This window comes from Oncorhynchus keta, chromosome 15 (genome assembly GCF_023373465.1).
Source record: "Oncorhynchus keta strain PuntledgeMale-10-30-2019 chromosome 15, Oket_V2, whole genome shotgun sequence".
NCBI lineage: Eukaryota > Metazoa > Chordata > Actinopteri > Salmoniformes > Salmonidae > Oncorhynchus > Oncorhynchus keta.
This window is the reverse complement of record NC_068435.1, coordinates 18,047,339-18,065,490: the sequence shown is the minus strand read 5'-3', so window position 1 is coordinate 18,065,490 and position 18,152 is coordinate 18,047,339. Positions and strand designations below refer to the sequence as shown.

General features: G+C 42.1%; 2 protein-coding genes across 6 annotated transcripts; both read left to right on the top strand.

Moving 5' to 3' along the window:
• The first annotated feature begins 2,698 nt into the window (after nt 1-2,698).
• Nucleotides 2,699-8,553, top strand: LOC118394557 (holocytochrome c-type synthase-like). Of its 2 annotated transcripts, none has more exons than XM_035787841.2 (7): nt 2,699-2,858; nt 4,369-4,520; nt 4,688-4,887; nt 5,218-5,366; nt 5,507-5,626; nt 6,082-6,168; nt 7,721-8,553. In XM_035787841.2, exons 2-7 carry the CDS (start codon nt 4,412-4,414, stop codon nt 7,917-7,919), a joined length of 864 nt encoding a protein of 287 aa, XP_035643734.1. In that variant the 5' UTR covers nt 2,699-2,858; nt 4,369-4,411; the 3' UTR covers nt 7,920-8,553. The 2 variants fall into 2 exon arrangements, with proteins under 2 accessions (XP_035643734.1, XP_035643733.1); XM_035787840.2 differs by lacking the exon at nt 2,699-2,858 and adding an exon at nt 3,387-3,759.
• A 621-nt stretch (nt 8,554-9,174) lies between these two features.
• Nucleotides 9,175-17,512, top strand: rwdd3 (RWD domain containing 3). Of its 4 annotated transcripts, none has more exons than XM_035787837.2 (4): nt 9,175-10,820; nt 12,656-13,119; nt 16,307-16,419; nt 16,604-17,512. In XM_035787837.2, exons 1-4 carry the CDS (start codon nt 10,736-10,738, stop codon nt 16,713-16,715), a joined length of 774 nt encoding a protein of 257 aa, XP_035643730.1. In that variant the 5' UTR covers nt 9,175-10,735; the 3' UTR covers nt 16,716-17,512. The 4 variants fall into 4 exon arrangements, with proteins under 4 accessions (XP_035643730.1, XP_035643729.1, XP_035643732.1 ...); XM_035787836.2 differs by having other exon boundaries at nt 12,653-13,119; XM_035787839.2 differs by having other exon boundaries at nt 9,176-10,820; nt 12,653-12,948.
• The last annotated feature ends 640 nt before the right edge of the window (nt 17,513-18,152 follow it).

Genomic DNA, 18,152 nt, shown 5'->3' with positions numbered 1-18,152 from the left:
CACATGGAATAAACAAACAGAGTTAATAACTCAATAGAGAAGTCTATATACAGTGTGTGAAAATTAAGTAAGATTAGGGAGGTAAGGCAATAAATAGTCCGTAGTGGCAAAACAATTACAATTTAGCAAATAAACACGAGTGATAGATGTGCAGAAGATGAATGTGCAAGTAGAGATACTGGGATGCAAGGGAGAAAATAATTTAAAGAATAACAATATGGGGATGAGGTAATTGGATAGGCTATTTACAGATGGGCTATGTACAGGTGCAATGATATGTAAGCTGCTCTGATAGCTGATGCTTAAAGTTAGTAAGAGAGATATGAGTCTCCAGCGTCAGTGATTTTTGCAATTCGTTCCAGTCATTGGCAGCAGAGAACTGGAAGGAAAGACGGCCAAAGGAGTAATTGGCTTTGGGGGTGATGTTTGGCAGCATGAGTGAAGGATGCTTTGTTGAGAAATAGGAAGCCGGTTCTTGATTTCATTTTGGATTGGAGATGCTTAATATGAGTCTGGAAGGAGTTTACAGTCTAACCAGACACCAAGGTATTTGTAGTTGTCCACATATTCTAAGTCATAACCGTCCAGAGTAGTGATGTTATGTGGGCGGGCAGGTGTGGGCAGCGATCGGTTGAAAAGCATGCATTTAGTTTTATTTGCATTTAAGAGCAGTTGGAGACCACGGAAGGAGAGTGGTACGACATTGAAGCTCGTCTGGAGGTTAGTTAACACAGTGTCCAAAGAAAGGCCAGAAGTATACAGAATGGTGTCGTCTGCGTAGAGGTGGATCAGAGAATCGCCAGCCGCAAGAGTGACGTCATTGATTTATACAGAGAAAAGAGTCGGCCAGAAAATTGAACCCTGTGGCACCCCCAAAGAGACTGCCAGAGGTCTGGAAAACAGGCCCGCCGATTTGACACACTGAACTCTGTCTGAGAAGTTGTTGGTGAACCAGGCGAGGCAGTCATTTGAGAAACCAAGGCTGTCGAGTCTGCGGATAAGAATGCGGTGGTTGACAGTCGAAAGCCTTGGCCAGGTCGATGAATACGGCTGCACAGTATTGTCTTTTGTCGATGGCGGTTATGATATCATTTAGGATCTTGAGCGTGGCTGAGGTGCACCCATGACCAGCTCGGACACCAGATGCATAGCAGAGAAGGTACGTGGTATTCGAAATGGTTGGTGATCTGTTTGTTAACTTGGCATTCCAATACATTAGAAAGGCAGGGTAGGATAGATATAGGTCTGTAGCAGTTTGGGTCTAGAGTGTCTCCCCCTTTGAAAAGGGGGATGACCGCGGCAGCTTTCTAATCTTTGGGGATCTCAGACAATACGAAAGAGAGATTGAACAGGCTAGTAATATGGGTTGCAACAATTGCAATGGATAATTTTAGAAACAGATTGTCTTGCCCAGCTGATTTGTAGGTGTCCTGATTTTGCAGCTCTTTCAGAACATCAGCTATCTGGACTTGGGTGATGGAGAAATGGGGGTGATTCGGGTAAGTAGCTGTGGGGGGTGCAGAGCTGCTGTCCGGGATAGGGGTAGCCAGGTGGAAAGCATGGCCAGACGTAGAAAAATGCTTATTGAAATTCTCGATTATTGTAGATTTATCAGCGGTGACAGTGTTTCCTAGCCTCAGTGCAGCAGGCAGCTGGGAGGAGGTGCTCTTATTCTCCATGGACTTTAGTGTCCCAGAACTTTTTGGAGTTTGTGCTACAGGATGCATATTTCTGTTTGAAAAAGCTAGCCTTTGTTTTCCTAAATCCCTGTGTATATTGGTTCCTAACTTCCCTGAAAAGTTGCATATCGTGGGGCTATTCGATGCTAATGCAGTATGCCACAGGATGTTTTTGTGCTGGTCAAGGGCAGTCAGGTCTGGAGTGAACCAAGGGTTATATCTGTTCTACATTTTTTGAACGGGACATGCTTATTTAAGATGTTGAGGAAAGTACTTTTGAAGACTAACCAGGCATCCTCTACTGACGGAATGAGGTCAATATCGTTCCAGGATACCCGGGCCAGGTCGATTAGAAAGGCCTGCTCGCTGAAGTGTTTTAGGGAGCGTTTGACTGTGATGAGGGGTGGTCATTTGACCGCGGACCCATTATGGACGCAGGCAATGAGGCAGTGATCGCTGAGATCCTGGTTGAAGACAGCAGAGGTTTATTTAGAGGGCAGGTTGGTCAGGATGATATCTATGAGGGTGCCCTAGTTTACAGATTTGGGTTGTACCTGGTAGGTTCCATGATAATTTGGGTGAAATTGAGGGCATCTAGTTTAGAGTGTAGGACGGCCGGGGTGTTAAGCATATCCCAGTTTAGGTCACCTAACAGTACAAACTCGGAAGATAAATGGGGGGGCAGTTAATTAACATATGGTGCCCAGGGCGCAGCTGGGGGGTGTCTGTAACGGCAACGGTGAGAGACTTATTTCTGGAAAGGTGGAATTTTAAAAGTAGTACTTAAACTCTTTGGGCACAGACGTTGATAGCAGGACAGAACTCCACCCCCTTTGGCAGTTAAAAATTGCACAATTTTTGGTGGTCTTCCTAAGCCAAGTTTCAGACACAGCTAGGACATGAGGGTTGGTGAAGTGTGCTAAAAATAAAACTTAAGGAGGAGGCTTCTGATGTTAACATGCATGAAACCAAGGCTTTTACGGTTACAGAAGTCAACAAATGATAGAGCCTGGGGGATAGGAGTGGAACTGGGGGCTACAGGGCCTGGGTTAACCTCTACATCACCAGAGGAGTAGGATAAAGGCTATAAGAACTGGTCATTTTGTGCGTTGGTGACAGAGAATAAAAGGAGCAGATTTCTGGGCGTAATGAAAAATGATTGGATTAAATGGGATAAAGGTGAGTTGAGACTGATTGATCTACAAATCACCTTGCATCCTAAATGACTACTCAATATTATTTCTAGATCATTCACGTCTGTCATAATTTATCAAGTATACATCACGGTTTTGATGCTATCGAACAAAGACAGTACATGAAGATAGTATGAAGATAGTCAGAAACTGCTTCTCCAATAGACATTCCCATTGTGTGCGGTCATGGCGACGTTGGATAGTGAAACTCGGTCGTACTAACGTGTCTCTCGCGCCGAACTGCGCGTGTGCACGCTGTCAAATCAAATACTTGTTTTTTTAACGAAAATGAAAACGAGTCAGTTTGTCACTTTCAAGAGGTTGGAGTAATAACATTTTTAACTTCTTAAGACATTGGCTCGAATTTAGGTGGTGCCTTTCGAGAAAATGAACAACTATGGGGAAAAAAATAACTTCTCCAATTGACTTCTCAACCCCCGGCCTGGTCTGCTTGGTCTGTTTCGTAAGCGTGTCCGGAAATTGGTTTAAAAACTCTTTGGTTTTGATGCTCTCGAACACGAACATCAAAACCGTGATGTATCATGGGTAAATTGTGACAAGGCTGTCTAGGTCTCTCCTTCTGACCTTCTGCAAACGGTTTTGAAGAGAGTCGAGTGGACCGTTCTTTGTTCGTTATACCCATAGAGATAGATACAGGACTCATCTTTATATCTGTGCCATTGTAGCGTTTGTAGTTTAGGAATGGGAATCGCCATTGCGGCTACAACTCCTAGGAATCCCGGTTTATACCTCATTGGAGAGGACGCGAAGTGGAAGCAATTGAGATTGCCCCAAAAGTAACCAGAACATTCCCCCAATGCATTGTGGGTGTGTAGTGTTTGCTAACTTTCACGACATTGCAGCATAGACGGGCCACCTTCATCAAGGTAACACGCTTATATTTACTAGATTAATCCATAGTAGCCTAGTGGTTAGAGCGTTGGACTAGTAACCGGAAGGTTGCAAGTTCAAACCCCCGAGCTGACAAGGTACAAATCTGTCGTTCTGCCCCTGAACAGGCAGTTAACCCCAATGTTCCCAGTCCGTCCTTGAAAATAAGAATGTGTTCTTAACTGACTTGCCTGGTAAAATTAAAAATTAAAAAGAAATAGGCAACGAGTTTAGTCATGAAATTAGTCTGTCATTTCTAAACGAATTTCAAACCAGCATGGGATGGGAGTCTTACGGCTACGGTATCCGGCAGCTGATATGGTCCAGAGTGCATGCAAGGTCGTGATATTTACATAATCGCTGCTGTTGCAATGCTAATTTCAACAGTTACTGTAATATCCTATTTAGGACAACTGTCATGAGTTACAGACATATGGAAATAACAAGCTAGGGGTGCTGTTGTTTAAATCTTTGACCATTAGCTGTATGACTGGTTAATTAACAGGCTAGACGTGGGATGAGCTAGCTATGAGGCATAGCAGGAATTAATGACCCTTTACACATTTATTCTTTCTTAACGTTAATATATGTTATATCACTGACAGGTCTGGGGTGTAGACCTATCCAGTGACTAACTTGTCAGGCAGAATGGATCCCATGTCTGGTTCAACAGTTAAAGCAGAGGGCTTTGTGGTCGCTCACCCCTATGCTGGCTCACCACCCCAGGGATGCCCCATGCAAAAGGAGACAAAACCAAGTAAGTCTCTTCAGCTGTGTCAGGTTCATACTGTTTGTGTTTGTCTATTGGTTCTCTGTTGTCTGCAATGTATACCCATAACCCCATCAGCTATCACACCTTGCATAGCAATAACAAAGCAGATATTGGTTTTCCTTGTACTAATGTATTTTGATCCATCCTCTCAGGTGCACCATTACCACCACCAGAGTGTCCCATGAACAAGGCATCTACCTCGGACCAGGTTGAGTGCACGGCCCCCCCAACAGCCCCAGCTTCAGACCAGGCAGGGCCAACACATCAGGATCGGGCATACGAGTTTGTGGAGTGCCCCATGAAAGCAGCCAACAGAGAGAAATTTGTGTCTGACATCGATATAGCAAACATGGTACGCAAAGCAGCTAAAATACTTTTACATGCACTGTGTATAATTCTTACTACTATGTAATTACAATACTTGTTACTCCTACAACTATAATTACGCTGTGATAAGAACACTAAAGTCAAATGTTACAGAGTTTTTATATAAACTGATGTACTAAATGTTGTTTAGTGTACCTCTCTTTTTTCATAACCCAGGAACTGGTTGACTAATAGGCTAAAATCGAATCAAACCAAGTCAATTAGGATATAGATGACACTACAGCATATATTGATGAGACTTAAAACCCTGAAGACTACATCTCATCGTTATGTTTTGTTATTTCTCTTTATCCAGATGCCGCCACCCAATCAGCAGCCTGCCCCAGGTCAGCCCTTTAATCTGTCAGTGAACAGAGAGGAGTCCCAGATCCCCCGGGGTGGTACAGATCAGAACTGGGTCTACCCCTCGGAACAGATGTTCTGGAATGCCATGCTGAGGAAAGGGTCAGTCGACCAATCAGAACACTGAAGAGATATGGCTTGGGCATTGAGATAGGTTCTATCAATTCAATACATTCTATCTCTATGGGCTTGGGTTTAGGGTTTCTACTGTTGTGTACTGACTCATTAAAATTGTTTCACAGATGGCACTGGAAGGATGAAGATCTTGGTCAAAAAGACATGACAAACATCATCAAGATTCACAACCAGAACAATGACCAGGCATGGCAGGAGATCCTCAAATGGGAACAATTCCATAAGAAGTGAGTAACCAATCAACATCTCAAACTCTGGTACAATACCATGTAAGGTTGAGCGCACTTTAATCAATCAATCAAATGTATTTGTAAAGCCCTTCTTACATCAGCTGATATCTCAATGTGCTGTACAGAAACCCAGCCTAAAACCCCAAACAGCAATCAAGCACGGTGACTAGGAAAAACTCCCTAGAAAGGCAGGAACCGAGTAAGAAACCTAGAGAGGAACCAGGCTATGAGGGGTGGCCAGTCCTCTTCTGGCTGTGCCGGTTGAAGATTATAACAGAACCTGGCCAAGATGTTAAAATGTTCATAGATGACCAGCAGCGTCAATTATAATGATTACAGCACTTTAATAAGCACTTTACTGACGCTTCAAATTACTCCTGAACGACCAGTGCATGTCATGATATGTGTGCCATACCAGATATGTGAATTGTATTTAATTTCTTTCTTTCTAGGGAATGTCCATGCGGACCCTCCCTGTTACGGTTTGGAGGCAAAGCAAAAGAATTCACTCCTAGAGCCAGATTTCGCCACTGGATGGGGTGAGTTTTTGGTGTAAACAGTTCTGCATGGAAGTTACATAAATTCAGCAAAAAAAGAATCCTCCCCTTTTTAGGACCCTGTCTTTCAAAGATAATTCGTAAAAAATCAAAATAACTTCACATATCTTAATTTTAAAGGGTTTAAACACTGTTTCCCACGCTTGTTCAATGAACCATAAACAATTAATGAACATGCACCTGTGGAATGGTCGTTAAGACACTAACAGCTTACAGACGGTAGGCAATTAAGGTCACAGTTATGAAAACTTAGGACACTAAAGAGACCTTTCTACTGACTGAAAAACACCAAAAGAAAGATGCCCAGCGTCCCTGCTCATCTGCGTGAACGTGCCTTAGGCACATGAGGACTGCAGATGTGGCCAATGCAATACATTGCAGTGCCTGTACTGTGAGCGCTACAGGGAGACAGGACGGACAGCTGATCGTCCTCGCAGTGGCAGATCATGTGTACATCCGAGCATCACACCTGCAGGACAGGTGGCCACAACAACTGCCCGAGTTACACCAGGAACGCACAATCCCTCCATCACTGCTCAGACTGTCCACAATAGGCTGAAAGAAGCTGGACTGAGGGCTTGTAGGCCTGTTGTAAGGCAGGTCCTCACCAGACATCACCGGAAACAACGTTGCCTATGGGCAAAACCCACCGTCGCTGGACCAGACAGGACTGGCAAAAAGTGCTCTTCACTGACGAGTCGCGGTTTTGTCTCACCAGGGGTGATGGTCGGATTTGCGTTTATCGTTGAAGGAATGAGCGTTACACCGAGGCCTGTACTCTGGGGCGGGATCGATTTGGAGGTGGAGGGTCTGTCATGGTCTGGGGCAGTGTGTCACAGCATCATCGGACTGAGCTTGTTGTCATTGCAGGCAATATCAGTGCAGGGAAGACATCCTCCTCCCTCATGTGGTACCCTTCCTGCAGGCTCATCCTGAGATGACCCTCCAGCATGACAATGCCATCAGCCATACTGCTCGTTCTGTGCGTGATTTCCTGCAAGAAAGGAATGTCAGTGTTCTGCCATGGCCAGCGAAGAGCCCGAATCTCAATCCCATTGAGTACATCTGGGACCTGTTGGTTCGGAGGGTGAGGGCTAGGGCCATTCCCCCCAGAAATGTCTGGGAACTTGCAGGTGCTTTGGTTGAAGAGTGGGGTAACATCTCATAGCAAGAACAGGCAAATCTGGTGCAGTCCATGAGGAGGAAATGCACTGCAGTACTTAATGCAGCTGGTGGCCACATCAGATACTGACTGTTACCTTTTGATTTTGACCCCCCTTTGTTCAGGGACACATTATTCAATTTCTGTTAGTCACATGTCTGTGAAACTTGTTCAGTTTATGTCTCAGTTGGTGAATCTCCTTATGTTCATAAAAATATATACACATGTTAGGTTTGCTGAAAATAAACGCAGTTGACAGTGAGAGGACTTTTTGTTTTTTGCTGAGTTTGCATGCAAAAATATATACATTTTCTTGACACAGACCTAGCCCAAGAAATACCGCTAGCACTCTTTTTCTGGTTGTGTTTGCAGGTATGGCTTACCGTTTGACAGGCACGACTGGATCGTAGACCGCTGTGGAAAGGAGGTGCGCTATGTGATTGACTATTACGATGGCGGTGAGATCAATAAGCAGAACCTTACCATCCTGGACGTGCGTCCTGCCTTTGACTCCCTCAGCGCCGTGTGGGACCGTATGAGAGTGGCCTGGTGGCGCTGGACCTCCTCTTAAACCCCAACACTCCCCACACTAATAGCCTGATCCCAGATCTGTATGATGTCATGCCATTCAATGATAGTCAGAGAAGTTGGCTAAATCACATACAGATCTGGGACAAGGCTATCTACTACCACTTAAGATTCACAGGGTTGAATACCGTCTCTATGTTCTCATTCATTGATTTGAGGGAGTACTAATGTATTTATTGACCAGACTCTGGCACTCTGCTAATAACTAAACTTTTAATTGACAGCTAGATTGGTTTCATTGCTTGAAGTGAACTGTTTTGATAGACTTTGAGTCCACACGCAATCACATGTATATTTACTCACTGTAAAAATGGTTTGTTTGGGAGGACACACTAATTGGTGGCTTTTCTTTAGTGAATCTTTTCTCCTAAGTTGATAAAATGGAACTGTTTGCTATTTGTATCCCGTATTATGTTTCAAGTAAAGGCATGTTTGTATGGTGTTGTTTTAAGTTAAATGGAGGGCTACGGGTATTTGTGGGTTTGTAGCATGTATTTAAAGTGTCCCAATGACTAAATGCATCAACTCCCAGGTCAATGGAAGCAACCATTTGGAATGGATTCTCAATGAAGACAAATTGATAATGTATTGTCCCAGATAAAACAGGTTAATGTGTATTCTTTGGCTTGATTTTCAATGCATCACACAGTTGCCCTTTTTAAATCATAATTTAGTTCAATTCAGGGCAAATGGTTTGTTTTATTTAGTATAGTATAAGCTTCTATCTTAAGCATCTTAAATAAAATATTCAGTTTTTGAAATAGTAAACTTGAAGGCAAAAAGGCAAGCATGATATGTGGACTTGGTATTCCAACTGACTATAGGCTACTGAAGCCAACGACTGAAAATGTGAGCGAGGCTTTACCAGTGCGCCACAGTGTATAGATGAAAGACAGCTTATCTCCAGTTATCTGAAAATCACACGCTGCTATTTATTGTTGACCATCAGATGTGATTAATGTGTATTGTGAACAGATAATGACGCTCTGAGTAATTAACCGTTTTTCGGTACAATTGAGAAGGGTGCAACTGCAGCCTCGAAATTCCGGGCATTCCTGCATGTGCGCATTCTTGCATCTGCAGGTACCCCTCTATACTTGTATTGGTCCGTTTTTGAACTATCACTCCAGTACGATAGATTGCGGTAATGCACCATGACGTTGGATGCCAACTGTCGATAATCCCCACAGAAGAAGAAGATTCTGGGCGTGACAAAGGTATCTAGCTAAAGCTCGTACACACCGATAAGTGTCATTCGCCCACTATTTCCCGCAGTTCTGTTAACAATGGCATGTGTTCGGCAGGCGGGGGCGAAGGACACTGTTTACCGATGTTGCGAGCAAAGAGGACTCTGGTACACAGCGGGAAAAACTCAGATAACTTTTATTTCCCTTTTGACCCAATAGGGGGATTTCAGCCACACCCGTTTCTGACAGGTGTATAAAATCGAGCACACATGCAATCTCCCCAGCCAAACATTGGCCTTACTGAAGAGCTCAGTGACTTTCAATGTGGCACCGTCATAGGATACCACCTTTCCAACAAGTCAGTTTGTAAAATTTCTGCCCTGCTAGAGCTGCCCCGGTCAACTGTAAGTGCAGTTGTGGTGAAGTGGAAAAATATAGGAGCAACAACGGTAGGCCACAAGCTCACAACAGGACCAGTATGCTACACAATCTCACGGAACAGGCCCGCTTAGTGCAGGACGCACGTAGTGTGTAAAAATAGTCTACCCTCGGTTGCAACACTCACTACCGAGTTCCAAACTGCCTCTAGAAGCAACGTCAGCACAATAACTGTTAGTTGGGAGTTTAATGAAATGGGTTTATATGTCAGATTAACCGCACATGAGCCTAAAATCACCATGCGCACTGCCAAGCGTTGTCTGGAGTGGTGTAAAGCGCGCCGCCATTGGACTGGAGCAGTGAAAACGCGTTCTCTGGAGTGATGAATAATGCTTCACCATCTGGCAGTCCGATGGACAAATCTTGGTTTGGTGGATGCCAGGAAAACGCTACCTGCCCGGATGGACAGTGCCAACTTTAACATTTGGTGAAAGAGGAATAATGGTCTCGGGCTGTTTTTCATGGTTCGGGCTAGGCCTCTTTGTTCCAGTGAAGGGAAATCTTAACATTAAATCATACTTTCTAGACGATTCTGTGCTTCCAACTTTGTGGCAATAGTTTGGGGAAGGCCATTCCCCAAGCTCAGCATGACAATGCCCCTGTGTAGAAAGCGAGGGCCATACTGAAATGGTTTGTTGAGAACGGTGTGGAAGAACTTGACTGCCCTGCACAGAGCCCTGACCTCAACCCCATCTAACACCTTCGGGATAAATTGGAACACAGACTGCGAGCCAGGCCTAATCGCCCAACATCCGTGCCCAACCTCACTAATGCTCTTGTGGCTGAATGGAAGCAAGTCCCCGCAGAAATGTTCCAACAGCTTCGAGTGGAAAGTCTTCCCAGAAGAGTGGAGGCTGTTATAACAGAAAAGGGGGGACCAACTCCATATTAATGCCCATGATTTTGGAATGAGATGTTTGACGAGCAGGTATCCACATAATTTTGGTCATGTAGTGTAGTTTTATTTACAAATTGAACTAGCTAGCTACACTACAAGTAAATCCGCTCTCTTGACCATAGTTTCTTGTCTGGATACGGGTGGAACTAAAAATAGGGCCTTGAAGTACATCGGACATAAACAACAAGCACACATTTAACGCGTACATTTTTTTTAAATGAGTGAAAGAAGCACCTATTTCTTTTGAGATATTTTGAATGACAGTTGTTATTTGAAATGTCTGAGCTGGCATTGGATGAAATGTCCGTTTTATCAGCAATATACTGTGAAAAGGACGAATTTGAGCTACTTGAGAAATCAGGTAAATTGTTGAGCTAGCTAGCTGTGTTTCTCTACACCATGATTTGCCTAGTAACTCAACTCCACGACGATTTCATCCACGGAGTTGGGCGCAAATTATACTTTAAAAAAATAAACACCGACTCCTTAGAATCGCTATGCCAGGGATCATCGACTAGATTCAGACGTCGAGCCCAGAACATCATTACAAATAATTTGTAGGCTACAAATTGACCGTAAGAAGCCGAAACAGGTATACTATTTGACTGGTTCCACTTGTATATAGGCAAGTTTATTGTTACTTAATGTGTATTTATTATTACATGTTTTACCTTTCTATTATTTATCTATTTTGTTTCTCAGCATTGTTGGGAATGTTCCCTAAGTAAGTGTTTCACAATTAGACTGCACATGTTGTATACTTTATTTGATTTAAAACATCATTTCTAACCCTGCTTACATTTTGTATATGATCGCATACACTCATTGGCCAGTTTATTAGGTACACACATCTAGAACTGGATAGGACACTGCTTTGGCTCCAGAACAGCCTGAATTATTTGTGGCATGGATATGTTGCTCAATTGGTATCAAGGGATCTAACGTATGCCCGGAAAACATTTCCCACACCATTACACCACCACTGCCACCATCCTGTACCGTTGACAGCAGGCAAGATAGAGCCATGGACTCATGCTTCTTACTCCAAATCCTGACTGCCATAAGCATGATGCAACAGGAACCAGGATTTGTCGGACCAGGCAGGTTCCCCTCCTCAATTGTCCAGTATTGGTGGTTGCATGCGCACTGTATCCACTTCTTGTTTTTAGCAGATAGGAATGGAGCCCAGTGTCTCATTCTCTTTCGACCAATCACCAACAAGCTGTTTTTTGCAAACAAGACTGCCGCTGACTGGATGTTTTTAGTTTGTTGCACCATTCTCTGTAAACCCTAGACACTTATCATGCCTGAAAAGGCCAGGAGGATGGCTGTTTCTCAGATACTGGAACCTGCGCGCCTGGCACCAATAATAGTAAAACACTCAAATGTGCTTGTTTTGCACATTCTAACGTGCTGCGATCCCAGTCTGCCTGCTTAATACAGCAAGCCATGGCCACATGACTCACTCTCTGTAGAAGCAAAAACATTTTTGTGAATGGGGTGGTGTACCTAATAAACTGGCCACTGAACATATATCTGAGATCTCTTACGCGTGGGAATACTATGGAACAGATTTCCAAAATTAAAATCACTTGTCCAACAATTAAAATAATATTTATTTGCTAAATTCTTTTGAGGCCAAATAAAATCACCCTGCAAACCATCAGTTGGGGAACCCTTCAAAAATGTATTTTCTTAAACCCTTACCTTGTCCCTATGTTTGTCTTCTGTTGCATGCTTTTTTTTGTTTGCTGAAATCTATACTTTTAAATAAAACGCTAGTCAAATACAATCACCGATGGCAGCTCGGTGCAAATCTCAACAAGGAAACGGTCGGTGGTTGTTTTTGATTGTTTGCCGAAATCCATACTTTTTTTAATAAAACAAAGGCATGTAAAAACAAGAATAGGTACACTGTAAGGGTTTAAGAATTTGTATTTTGAGGTATCGACTGCAAGCGTGTCGGCAGCTAATTTCCCAAACTAGTCTGCGCTCAACCCTGTGGATGAAATCATTGTGGAGTTAAGGTACTTGGAGTTGGAAATTCCACAATACATTATGTACACTGTAGCTAGAGTTTTTACTTTATGTTAGCTAGCAGCCTAGCCTAGATGCTAGCTATGTATAGCTAGTAGTATTTTATATGTGGTGTGACGTTTTATGAGTTACTTGAACATGTTAGTGTTTTCACAGCAGAAAAGGGACTTGTATTCCGCATCCAGATGGAGGTGGAAGCAGCCACCAGTGAGAGAACTCTTTTGAGTCTCCTCTTCCAGCTGCCAACAGAGTACCCCCACTGTGTCCCAAAAATAAGTGTCAGCTCTAAACAGCTCTCCAGGAAACAATGCCAACACATCAAGCAGAGTCTGCTGGAAAAGGCCTCCGCACTGGAGCCAGACCCCATGGTTCATGAACTACTGCTGTGGCTCCAACAGAACTTCACTGAACTTACTTTAAATGACCAGTCCCTGGTGGAGGTGCAAGAGGAGGTTGGTGAGGAGGAGACGTGGATAGCTCTTTTTCTAATAGACCATATGAGGTCCAAAACAAAATATATAAAGGCAATTGAAAAGTGGAGCTCGGATTTGGGGCTCACCGGAAGGCTGTTCTTGGGGAAGTTGATACTGGTCCTTCTGCAAGGCGCAAGGAGGAGTATCAAGGTAGTGTAGAGTTTAGATAGAGTTTAGACTTTAACTGATGCAATGACATCTCTTCAGAGCAGCTATAACACATGATAAATAATTAATATGATGTACAGGTGAAGTCGGAAGTTTACATACACTTAGGTTGGAGTCATTAAAACTTGTTTTTCAACCACTCCACCAATTTCTTGTTAACAAACTATAGTCGATTAGGACATCTACTTTGTGCATGACACAAGTAATTTTTCCAACAATTGTTTACAGACAGATTATTTCAGTTATAATTCACTGTATCACAATTCCAGTGGGTCAGAAGTTTACATACAGCAAGTTGACTGTGCCTTTAAACAGCTTGGAAAATTCCAGAAAGTTATGTCATAGCTTTCGAAGCTTTTGATAGGCTAATTGACATTATTTTAGTAAATTGGAGGTGTACCTGTGGATGTATTTCAAGGCCAACCTTCAAACTCGGTGCCTCTTTGCTTGACATCATGGGAAAATCAAAAGAAATCAGCAAACAAAATTGTAGACCTCCACAAGTCTGTTTCATCCTTGGGAGCAATTTACAAATGCCTGAAGGTACCACGTTCATCTGTACAAACAGTAGTACGCAAGTATAAACACTATGCCACCACGCAGCCGTCCTAGAGATGAACGTACTTTGGTGCGAAAAATGTAAATCAATTCCAGAAGAACAGCAAAGGACCTTGTGAAGATGCTGGAGGAAACGGGTACAAAAGTATCTATATCTAAAGTAAAATTAGTCTTATATCGACATAACCTGAAAGGCCTTTCAGCAAGGAAGAAGCCACTGCTTCAATACCGCCATAATGACCATCGTTATGTTTGGAGGAAAAAGGGGGAGGCTTGCAAGCCGAAGAACACCATCCCAACATTGAAGCACGTGGGTGGCAACATCATGTTGTGGGGGTGCTTTGCTGCAGGAGGAACTGGTGGACTTCGCAAAATATATGGCGTCATGAGGAAGGAAAATTATGTGGATGCATTGAAGCAACATCTCAAGACATTAGTCAAGAAGTTAAAGCTTGGTCGCAAATGGGTCTTCCAAATGGACAATGATATCAAGCATATTTCCAAAGTTGTGGCAAAATGGCTTAAGGACAACAAAATCAAGGTATTGGAGTGGCCATCACAAAGCCCTGACCTCAATCCTATGGAAAATGTGTAGGCAGAACTGAAAAAGCGTGTGCGAGCAAGGAGGCCTACAAACCTGACTCAGTTACACCAGCTCTGTCAGGAGGACTGGGCCAAAATTCACCCAACTTATTGTGGGAAGCTTGTGGAAGACTACCCGACACGTTTGACCCAAGTTAAACAATTTAAAGGCAATGCTAACAAATACTAATTGAGTGTTCTGACCGGCTGGGAATGTGATGAAAGAAATAAAAGCTGAAATAAATCATTCTCTCTACTATTATTCTGACATTTCACATTCTTAAAATAAAGTGGTGATCATAACTGACCTAAGGCATGGAATTTTTCTGAGGAATAAATGTCAGGAATTGTGAAAAACGTGAGTTTAAATGTATTTGGCTCAGGTGTATGTAAACCTATGTAAACCCTCACGATATGTTGGATATAATGATGTCATGTACACTCCCTTCCATATGTTACATTTAGTTCTATACTTCAGCATTTTGGATTTGAGATTAAATGTTTCATGTGAGGCGACAGTACAGAATGTCACCTTTATTTAAGGGTATTTTCATACATATCTGTTTTACCATTTAGAAATGAATGCACTTTATGTATCTAGCCCCCCTTCTGAAGAAGTCATAAGTATTTGAACAAATTTGTTTATAGTTTATCAAAGTAGTCAAAGGTTTAGTATTTGGTCCCATATTCCTAGCATGCCATGACTACATCAAGCTTGTGACTCTACAAACTTGTTGGATGCATTTGCAGTTTGTTTTAGTTGTGTTTCTGATTATGTTGTTCCCAATAGAAATGAATGGTAAATCATGAATTGTGTCATTTTGGAGTCACTTTTATTGTTAATAAGATTAGAATATGTTTCTGAGCATTTCAACATCTAATGTGAATGCTACCATGATTACGGATAATCCTGAATTAATCGTGAATAATGAAAGTTAGAGGCATAAATATCTTACCCCCAAAAAAAAAATGCTAGGTTATCGTGTTTTGGGGGCATAATCTCTAACCCTAACCTATTATTCACGATTCATTCAGGATTATCCGTGATCATGGTAGCATCCACATCCATGTAGAAGTGTTCAGAAACAAATTATATTCTTATTAACAATAAAAGTGACTCCAAAATAACACAACATTATTTACCATTAATTTCTATTGGGCACAACATAATCAGAAACACAACTAAAACAAACTGCAAATGCATCCAACAAGTTTGTAGAGTCACAAGCTTGATGTAGTCATTGCTAGGAATATGGGACTAAATGCTAAACATTGAGTAAAATGAATTCTTATGACACCTTCAAATGGCTGGACTAGATACATAAAGTGCTTTAATTTCCAAACGGTAAAACGTATGTATTAAAATACCCTCAAATAGATGGTAACATTGTATACTGCCACCTCATATAAAACGTTTGATCTCAAATTTAAAGTTTTAGTATTACTGTCCAAATAAATACATAGGGGAGTGTATGTATGAAAATACCCCAAAAAAGGTGACATTCTATACTGTCACCTAATGTAAAACATCTTATCTCAAATCTAAAATGCTGGACTATAGAGACAAATAACAAATGGTAGCTTCACTGTCCAAATTCACTCCCCTCCATAAATATGTTATGTTTTAGGCCTAATCCACTTCTTTAAAGATGTGGTGTTCATACTTCATCTGAACCTAAGTTAATGACTGAAAAAGCATAGTATATATGTCATTCCACAAAATGTCTGTGTTGTTTTTCACTTTTCCTTTGTTCAGTAATTAACTGCATGTACAGAAAGTTGTACTGAATATGAAAGTTGGAAAATATAATTCAGACAAACAGTGTTGGGACATGTTGACTTGGCACCTTAATTATTGCAACATCATACAATACATGTATTGATCATTATTACCCTGCCTCCTTCATCATTTGCCAACCAGGAATCACTACTACCCATGCTAAACTTGTACTTGAACAGTATTCAATAACTGCTGGTTTCACAGGTCATTATATTTACAAGCCAAATCCACTGCTTGTTTTCCCTCTAGGAATACATCCATCTCCAGAGAACTGTGAAAGTAGATGTGGATTCATCAGGAAAGAGATGCAAAGAGAAGATGATGAGAGTTCTTTGCGAAACCCAAGTCTCAGACCTCAAACGGTTAAGGATTTCCTCAGCTTTTCTATATGAATTTGTGTCATAACGTGGGCATTTTGCAATTGTACATTTGGGCATTATAAAGGTCTCTGGCAATGTGTTCAAGAACTCACTGTAATCAGTCCTTGATTTCATTTACTGCTCCTCACTCTATCATCCCTCAATGTGTTTCTTCTCTCATTCACAGGATCTCATCTTTTGAAATCAAAGAGTTTTTGTCCCTTGAGGAGCTACAAAGGGAGTTTGAGCAAGTTGGACTATTGAAACTGTACCAAGAGTTTGTGGCCACATTGCCGTAGCCATCATGGCTTTTGTCAAGTCATGCTTTTCCAAACTGGTGCAGATTATGTGAACTTTATACTTTCCATATGACAGTTAACGGAAGGACTAATCTAAACATCTGATTAACATTCAGTTATGGGTTACATTTGTGCATTGAACATGTAAACGGTATTCAAAAGGTTTTTCTACCATCCACATGATGGCAGCAAAGTCTACCATTTGAATCAAAGATTTGTAAAGTTAGTTTATTCAAATCTTTTTTTTTTTATTGTCACACACTGGATAGGTGCTTTGAAATGTGTTGTTATACAGGGTCAGCCATAGTTGCATGGCACCACTGGAGCAAATTACTGTGAAGTGCTTTGCTCAACAGCACATCGATAGGTTTTTCACCTTGCCAACTCAGGTATCCACTTAAGCTCTTCCCTAGTTGAAAAGTTGTGCCTTGCTTTCTACTCCTGAAAGATTTGTTCCTCCTTGTACCTCTTCATCAGATGAAATACATGAAGGTTAAGGTCATATAGAAAAACTTCTATAAAGTGGTCCACAAATCTCTGATGTTACATGAAAGTTGCATCATAGGACTTAGCTTCGGATGGCGTATAGGATGTTGTATACAGATGCGTATCGTTCCGATACCTAGCGTCTGAAATTAATAACAGCCATACAGTTTTAGCCTCGCGAGCCACCCTAATTTCGCAAGCTTACATACAGTGCATTCGGAAAGTATTCAGATCCCTTGACTTTTTCCACAATTTTGTTACGTTACAGATTTGTTCTAAAATGTATTAAAAATAAAAATTTCTACATAGAATACCCTAAAATGATGATACCTTATTTACATAAGTGTTCAGACCATTTGCTATGTGCCTCGAATTTGAGCTCAGGTGCATCCTGTTTCCACTGATCATTCTTGAGATGTTGCTACAACTTGATTGGAGTCCAGCTGAGGTAAATTGAATTGATTGGTCATGATTTGGTAAGGCACACACCTGTCTATATAAGGTCCTACAGTTGACAGTGCATGCCAGAGCGCAAATCAAGCCATGAGGTTGAAGGAATTGTCAGAACAGCTCAGAGACAGGATTGTGTCGAGGTACAGATCTGGGGAAAGGTGCCAAAAATGTTTGCAGCATTGAAGGTCCCCAAGAACACTGGCCTCTATCATTCTTAAATGGAAGAAGTTTTGAACCAACAAGACTATTCCTAGAGCTGGCCGCCCGGCCGAAATGACCAATAGGGGGAAAAGTGCTTTGTTCAGAGAGATGGCCAAGAACCCGATGGTCACTCTGACAGAGCTCTAGAGTTCCTCTGTGGAAATGGGAGACCCTTCCAGAAGGACAACCATCTCTGCAGCACTCCACCAATCAGGTCTTTATGGTAGAGTGGCCAGACTGAAGCCACTCCTTAGTAAAAGGCACATGATAGCACGCTTGAAGTTTGCCAAAAGGCAT

Coding starts and splice junctions, on each gene's coding strand:
- rwdd3 (XM_035787836.2), top strand. CDS start 10,736: ATGTCTGAGCTGGCATTGGATGAAATGTCCGTTTTATCAGCAATATAC. Junction 13,120..16,306: donor GCGCAAGGAGGAGTATCAAG/GTAGTGTAGAGT, acceptor TTTTCCCTCTAG/GAATACATCCATCTCCAGAG. Junction 16,420..16,603: donor CAAGTCTCAGACCTCAAACG/GTTAAGGATTTC, acceptor TCTCATTCACAG/GATCTCATCTTTTGAAATCA.
- LOC118394557 (XM_035787841.2), top strand. CDS start 4,412: ATGGATCCCATGTCTGGTTCAACAGTTAAAGCAGAGGGCTTTGTGGTC. Junction 5,367..5,506: donor AATGCCATGCTGAGGAAAGG/GTCAGTCGACCA, acceptor ATTGTTTCACAG/ATGGCACTGGAAGGATGAAG. Junction 6,169..7,720: donor AGATTTCGCCACTGGATGGG/GTGAGTTTTTGG, acceptor TTGTGTTTGCAG/GTATGGCTTACCGTTTGACA.